At 30.6% G+C, this 8,318-nt stretch overlaps 1 protein-coding gene across 1 annotated transcript; it reads right to left on the bottom strand.

Annotated features, from left to right (window-relative positions):
* Positions 1-3,043: 3,043 nt before the first annotated feature.
* LOC140984659 (serine carboxypeptidase 1-like) lies at positions 3,044-6,106 on the bottom strand. The gene is made up of 8 exons (XM_073452203.1): positions 5,830-6,106; positions 5,627-5,734; positions 5,281-5,552; positions 4,951-5,193; positions 4,744-4,862; positions 4,551-4,646; positions 3,730-3,835; positions 3,044-3,187 (listed from the first exon to the last, which is right to left on the bottom strand). The coding sequence occupies exons 1-8, from the start codon at positions 6,104-6,106 to the stop codon at positions 3,044-3,046; spliced, it is 1,365 nt and encodes a 454-aa protein (XP_073308304.1).
* Positions 6,107-8,318: the final 2,212 nt, after the last annotated feature.

Here is an 8,318-nt window from a genome sequence, read left to right as displayed (position 1 = left end):
ATAAATATCAGGTATTGTCCATAGTTTTACAACATTCACTCTCTCTTTCTCACTCATTACTAATACATCGCACTTTGTTTCATTAGATCCAATATGTGAATGTCACCTACTCGGTGTTCACATAAATGTGCACTATGAGTGTACAACATATCAAAACTATATATATATATATATTAACATAAATATTATTATGACTATATTTTACTAAAAAGTATCGTAATTATATTCTATATCAAATTTTCATCTAGCAAATTACATTTTTGTCATGTTATTGGTCATGAATTAATGCTCCAAGTCTACCAACCGACTTTTTTTTCCCAATTTTAGTTATTTTTCACATAGTACTGACGTGACATTAGACACGTCAGCAATGTCCATCGTCATATCATAATTTTTGATGTCAAAATAAAAAAAAAATCCAAATTAACGGTCTAAGAAAGTAAATTGATCAACTATATGAACAAAAATAAAAAACATATAGGTTANTATCATGAGTAAGGAGTGAAGTAGCTTAGACAAAAACATATAGTATTTAAATCAGAAGATTGGCTAGCAGGGATATATCAATCTACTATAACAACAGAGATTTGGGTTGAATTAAACTGTGATCATCACCGTTGAAACTAACCTCTTGTTTTCAATAGTTTTGGAATTATTTGAAAGTAAAAATTATCCAATCTTTGTTATTATATTGAATCGTTTACTTTTTTTCCTCTTTCCAACTTTTTCAAACTCTAATAATGAAAATCCACGAGTTACTTTTCAATTCAACAAGCTAGCGTGATCAATTTTGTTTGTGAGATATTAAAATCATTAATTAATTTTAAATGTAGAAAAATCAAAACAAAACTATAAATATAATATTAATATTAAATTATTGGGTCAGCCATATACAGCTGCAAGTCTAATAAGAAGAAACTTTTATTAAGCAGATGCCAATTTTCTACAATTTTTAAAAAATTATTACAAATCCTAAATTGTGTTCTACGATCGATCGAATGATGCGATCATTAGAACACCACGATAGGACATTTCTCCAGATGTCGTAATGTCATGATACAAAGCTGTTGTATTCGGACATTGCAAACAATTTTTTTTTTTAAAAGGGACCCAACCACTTTTTTGAATTTTTTATTTATCAATTAAAATATTGTTGTTTTGCACATTTGATTTGCGAATGTTTGAAAAGAGACCCAACAACTAATCTTCAATTTGGGTAAAAACAAAAATTTGTGTGAGACGGTCTCATAAGTCGTATTTTGTGAGACGGATCTTTTATTTGGGTCATTCATAAAAAAATATTACTTTTTATGCTAAGAGTATTACTTTTTATTGTGAATATTAGTAGGATTGACTCGTCTCACAGATAAAGATTCATGAGACCGTCTCACAAGAGTCCTACTCTTTGGTCAATGGTTCTTGCTTAATAATGGCTAATTTTTAGCTGTTGTACAATTATTAATTAAAAAAAAGAGAAATTTCCCATAAATACATCATTTCTCTGCAACCTAAACAAGACTCAAATTCTGTATAATATATACTCTCTTACTAAACGCTTCATTTGTTTAACGATATCTCAAAATCCTATTCTATCTAACATAGACAACATTCCTCTTACAAGTTCAAATCTGGTGAAGCATTACATATGATGGTATTGCATCATCAACAAAAATTAGTCAAATTAGCTCAAAGTTCTTATGGGAGTATACAAAAAATAAGTTCAAGTAACAGAGAATGTGTTGTTGAACACACTCAACTTGGTAATAAGTTGGACTTGACGTTGAATATGCAAACGTAAATCAAATCTAAACACTCTATGAATGCTTTTAAATCATACGACACCCAAAAAGTTTTGAACGTCAAAACAAAATTTTAAAATTTTCGTTATGTCTTGGATATGAGAAAACGGTACAACAACAAGAGTGAGACTAATAAGTATTTGGTTGATGAGATACTTGATTATGGAATATAAAATATTTGAGAATGATGATATTTGATCGGATATTAATGCCCTCAAATATTTAGGAGAAACATCTTGTGGTTGCCCTTATGATTTGGAACGTCAACTTTTTATTTAATTATTCGAAGTAATGTTATTTATTGCTCTCGGTGGAATTCATGTTATCATAAGAATTACATTATTTGGTCAACCGTGTTAATTTAAAAGGAGAAGAACATTGTTTTTTTTTTCTTTTCTGTTTTTAATTATTGCATGCTTTGGTACTATTGGTATTAAATATTAAGGGATATTTTGTTTTTAATCTTGCTCAATTATTTATTTACGAAAATGACAATCTCAAGTGTATTTTAATTAATTAGCAGTGACGTAATTTATTGCCGTATTAATAATTTCTTTTATTTGCTCAGCCGTGCAATGACTTCGGAAATGTATAACAGCAATTTGTCAATTTATGGAGAAAAAACATTTTCAATAATGGGTATTAGTTTATTATTTTCCAATAAAATAAATTTGTCAAAACAATCCACTCGTGGAAACTATGTAAGTAAGAGAAAATGAAATATAAACAACTTTCCCATGCTCAAAATACCACATATCGCAAATAGTATTTTAATTTGAAATGCATAAAAACTAACGAGATCGTATCATGTCTCAATTTTATGATATAGATCTCCGACTCGACCCAACTCATGAAAAAACATATCTTAATTTTTATGTTAAAAATATTATTTTTCATTACAATATGCATCGAGTCGACCGTCTTCCAGATATAGATTTGCAAGACCGTCTCACAAGAGATCTACTATTAATGGTAGAGAATAATTTAATGAGCTTAAAATTAAAATCACGAGTGTGTTATCTAAGTTAGCGACATATGAGTGATTAACAGTGATTCAAAAGATACACGATTTTCAATTTTCATTCATTTGATTAACTAATTCTAGTTCAAACCGGAGCTGCTTGTTTGTAAGATGCATGTGTACATTTTTAGTTCATTAAAAATATAAAACTGAAGTTTGAAATTATATTATTTAATTGGAAAAATCGATGACATTGAGGTAATAGAGTTCAGTCCTCTGCTAATTAATTACTTGGAGGCAGCTTTCCTTGGAGAAACGATGAAAACAAGACAAGTGCACGCTCGGGCTGGTAACTTGGTACAAAATGTCCAGCTCCACGAATTGTCACAAATGTTACATTATGGTATTCTACCACATAACCTCCCACCTGATATATAAGTAACAAATAAATAATATTATATTGGAATTAATATATCGTCAGCATTTCAACGTATCTGGAACGAGTAGTTTTCCTGTGAGACGGTCTCACGGATTTATCCTAACATTAAAAGTAATACTTTAAGCATAAAAAATAATGGTATTTCATGAGTTGAGTCGGCTTATGATCAAACAAAATATTTCTATATTTTATATCTTTACCTTTGTTTCGTTAAATGAGATAATGAAGTATGAGATAACAAAATCTTAACATAAGGATAACATAATTATTTTTTAACTCTAATTATTGTAAAACTTGAGCCGAAATATTGTAGATGAAACAAAGATATTGAATCTCATCTTCCACGTCAAATGATTAATGACTTATTATCATGGTCATTATTATTCCAAAATTATTAATTTGTTCGTCACGAGTTCTAGTTTCAAGTTGTGTTAAACTTTAAACAAAATATATCGATACGTAATAAGATTTGTCGTTAAAAAAAAAAATTTAAGAAACAATACCAAAATAAGTTCATTTTTTTTCCTTACCTCGCCTTGGTTGTACCATGGATACCAAGGAGTCTTGACTGATGACCCGAGCCTCGGCATGGAGTACCTAGTGGCTGTAACTGGTATCACAAGGTCTATATCCCCGCTGCAGCCGAATTCAAATCATGTTACTTAATTAATTTGTGAGATAGAATTAATAATATAACTTAATTAGTTATCTTAAATTACAAATTATTCTCGATAAATATAAAGACCATAAGCATTTGACAATTTCTAATTTTTTTAAAACATTGTGTAACGACCATGGGCCGTAGGCTGGTCCAACATAAGCCCCAGCCCATACACATGCACCAATAATGGTCATGGGCCGTAGGTTGGTTCAGCATGAGCGGTAGTTTATGCCCATACACCGTCACTCGTAGAATATTTCATCCCTAGAAAGTGGTTTTTTTCGCCTCCTCCAACACTCGAACCCAAGACATTCAGACTTAAGTACCTAGATTCTTAAAGTGTTGATACCAATTGAGCTACAGATATCAAAAAGGTATATCTTCTCTTCAGGAGCTCGTCACATAGGAACTCCAAAATTAAGGGTGCTTGACTTTGAGCAATTCTAGGATGGGTGCGTGTGAGTGAGAACATAAGTATGCTGGAAAGACTCGTCTTGATACAGTGGAGATAAGTCGTCGAATCTGGGGTTTTTACCATTGAATGTATGTTATCTAAGTCAATGAGTACATATCCCAAGGAACATGATGAATATTCAAGTAATAGAGTGAATCATACATAAAATTTGAACTTTTTGTTTAGGCTAGATCACATATACACATGCAAGAAAAATATGTCATTTAATTTTGTACCTATAGATCCAAACTCTAAGGCCATTAGCCATCAATTCCTTAATGATAGGTATTATTGTGGAAGGGATTCCCAGCCAGTGAGAATTTACGTAGTAGCTGCATCAAAACAAAAAATATATATATATATATCAAGTTACATAACTTTAATACTTAAATTTAGACTAAAAATATCTTGAGTCATCAAATATAGTACTTGCAGTCAGCCCAGGGTCCCGAAATTCCAGTGACATTGGCATGAAGAGCCTTCTGCACTTCAGGAGTATTCAAGTACACAGAGACATAGTTATCTGAGCATGGATCAAATCCAGATACCTGTTTTCCAGTTTTATTACAAAAAAAAGTTAGCAATATGGTTTAATTTGTAACACGAAATAAATAACGCATATGAATTAGCATATACCGGGGTAGAATTTGAAGATGAAAAGCATAATGGAGCGTAAATGTTATAAGGGTAGATGTTGCCTGCAACAACATAAGCCTGATGCACATATTTCAGACAGACTTGTGTGACATTGGCGCCATACGACATATTACAGTTTTCTATAATGCCCTGGTGGATCTCGTCGGAGATGAGGGCGTGCGTCCATAGGAAATCATAACGGCCTTTTGCTGCATCTTCAATGTCAATTAATGCATTCCCAATCTGAAAACAATCACATTATGTAAGATTCTTGAAATAATTTATGTTTTTTTTTTTTTTACTGAAAATGTGCTTCTCAATCAGACTTACCGCAATCCCTTTTAAGTTTATGACAGTTTGGTTTGTGATTTTGTTGTTTTTAAGAATTAAATCAGCAAGCTGAGGCACGTAATGACCGGCATAACTTTCTCCGGTTATGTAGAAATCTCGGGTTTTATACTCGGGGAACCTTTCTAACCAGTTGATTAAAAACGTGTAAGAATCTGCTGCTGTTTTTTTGTCTCCTGTTATATAATCAGATGAAGTATTCGAGTACGAGAATCCAACTCCAGCGGGAGATTCCAAGAATATGATATTTGCCACTGCATAAAATTTGTTTGAATTATAGTGAAATATACAAAAACCAGAAATTGAAAGGAGAAAATGCAATACTTACCACTGTTCCAAGCATTTTTGTTATACCATAAAGTTTTCCCATCTGGATTTACTCGGAACGGTCCAAGTTCCGTCATTGCTCCGGCTCCTATAGAAGAGCATCCAGGCCCTGTAATTTCAAGATTTAATTCTCAGTTTATCATAAGGGGAAAAAAAAAAGCGAGTCCAAAACTTTAAACTTCTACAAGTTACTGTTCTATCAACCTCCATTTAGCCACAACACTAAAGGCTTGGTAGACGAGTCTTCAGACTCTGTTAACCAATAAAACAGTGCTCGCCCTGCAGTAGGATCGACCGTCACATAACCCGAATACTGAGAAAAGTTCACTGCCGGTTGACCAGGCAACGCTAGTATTCGATCTGCATCCTTTAGTCCCTCCTGAGGTGCCACATATATCGGTGAATATTCAGTAGAAACATCTTCAACATCGTAATTTTCGGAGACTTTTGCCCTTTGAAAGTTGATGAACGCTTCAACCATATCTCGTTGTACCCCGCCAGAACATTGCACCGAAGAAGCCGATAGATACAGAAAAGATAGGAAAACAACGAAAGCCCCTTTCATTTTTTCTGTGAGACCTCCACAGCAGAAGTCTTGTTTCATTTATATGTATGTTTTTTTGGGCATTTATTCAACAAGAATATCATTGTTGGATTTACCTTAGATTGGTATTATCAATGTTTTATTACACCTGGACTTGGAGACGACAGCATGCAGGCGGGTCGCTCTCTCCAAATAAATCAATATTATATGTAACTTTCTCTAAAAATGTAGGTTTTGTCCCGTGATCAGGCCTGCTATTGAAGAGTTTCTTTTACATATTTGTATAGTGACTTTGGAAAGAACTACCGAGGACATTCGGAAACTATAGACAGAAGATCATAGAGTGTGATCAACAATGGAACAATGGCCGGCTTGGTCGTTTATTGTCCAGATATTATTTTAAACAAAATTTAATTATAGAGCAGATTCTCGTATTGTGAAAATTATAATGAAATAAAATCACTAAACTATAACATTTGATGGAAGAAAATAACTCATACATAGACAAAACTTTATTGCAGTTCATTAAAATTTAATTTATACTGCATGCATCGGTATAAGGTATTGATATAATTATAAGATCGTCTCGGATCGATTTTATGCTACAGATCTTCTATTTGAAAAGACCTATGAAAGGTATTATTTTTTATGTCAAAATTATTATTTNATAAAACGACAAACGCTCTATCCTACAAGATTTATATCTATCATGACTCAATTAATATTACATTAATTTAACTAAAAAATAAAGTTTGAATTTGAAATTTTTCTTAAATACATTAAGTCAATCAATTGATGGAAATTATTTAAGAAAGCTTTCATTGACAAAATATTTTAATAAACAAAATAAAATTTTTTTTTATTTTTTTCAAACCCTGAATCATAAATTCTAAATTATAATTGAAAAGTTTGAAATATCTCATCAATTTTCTCTATCAATTCTTAATTGTTTTTGTAATATTTGACATTATTCACTACTTTAAAAATATTTTTTTATATCTCTTAGGGTAATTTTAACTACTATATATACAAATAAATGCAGAAAAATTAATTAAAAATATAGTGACAATAGCTTAATTGTTTTTGTAAGATTTGACATTATTCAAAATATTGTTTTAAAATATATAAATTTTTAATGATTACATATATTTTTTTGTGTGTGTATATATTCTAAATTAGTTTTTGAATTGTGTGAATATATGTATATTTTTTCATATTTTTATGATATTATGACTTAAATCTAAAAATAACATTTAGTAACTTTTGAAATGTTAATATTTTTACCTAAAGATTAGGAGGTATCCTATTAATTTTTTTAAAGGAAGAAAATACAGTTATATTTTGGAATTTTCCGATGAATTTTTTTTTGTCTCCTTAATAAAATATCTATCTGCATCCTTTACCTCGAGAGAGTTTTTTTTCTAATATATTATCTGCTCTTGAATTTTCATGTATTTTTTCTTAATTTTTATGTCAAATAATTATATCAATAATTTTAAAATTAATATATACATCACATCTATTTCACTCTATTTTTTTCCAGTTTTTTCTATTCTTTATATTAAACAAGAAAAATAAATTAGAGTTAGACCCGAAACGTGAACGGCTCAAATAAACAAAATAAAAAGATCATGGGAAAAAACATGCAAGCATCAAAGAGATTAATCAAAATCAAATCCGAAGACGAAAAAGAAACATGGAAATTAGATATGATGATATGATTATTGGGTACATAGATTTTGAGTGGGTCTCATGTGAGACCGTCTCACGGATCCTAATCTGTGAGACGGATCAACCCTACTCATATTCACAACAAAAAGTAATACTCTTAGCATAAAAAGTAATACTTTTTCATGGATGACCCAAATAAGAGATTCGTCTCACAAATACGACCCGTGAGACCGTCTCACACAAGGTTTTGCCATAGATTTTTATATTACTAATGATAAATTTAACTTTTTCTACAAAATTTGAATCAGGAAGTTGCATTCATATACATTAGATTTTGCCATATTTCTCGTAAATAATAAATTTATCTCTAATATATATGACTTCTTATTATTTTAGTTCGTGTATTAAATGACATATTCTAGGTAAATTATATATCACAAAATTTTTAATTTCGGTAATTATCTTATTACAATGATTT

This window comes from Primulina huaijiensis, chromosome 9 (genome assembly GCF_012295235.1).
Source record: "Primulina huaijiensis isolate GDHJ02 chromosome 9, ASM1229523v2, whole genome shotgun sequence".
Lineage (NCBI taxonomy): Eukaryota > Viridiplantae > Streptophyta > Magnoliopsida > Lamiales > Gesneriaceae > Primulina > Primulina huaijiensis.
The sequence above is the reverse complement of the archived record's forward strand: the minus strand, read 5'-3'. Positions and strand labels throughout refer to the sequence as shown.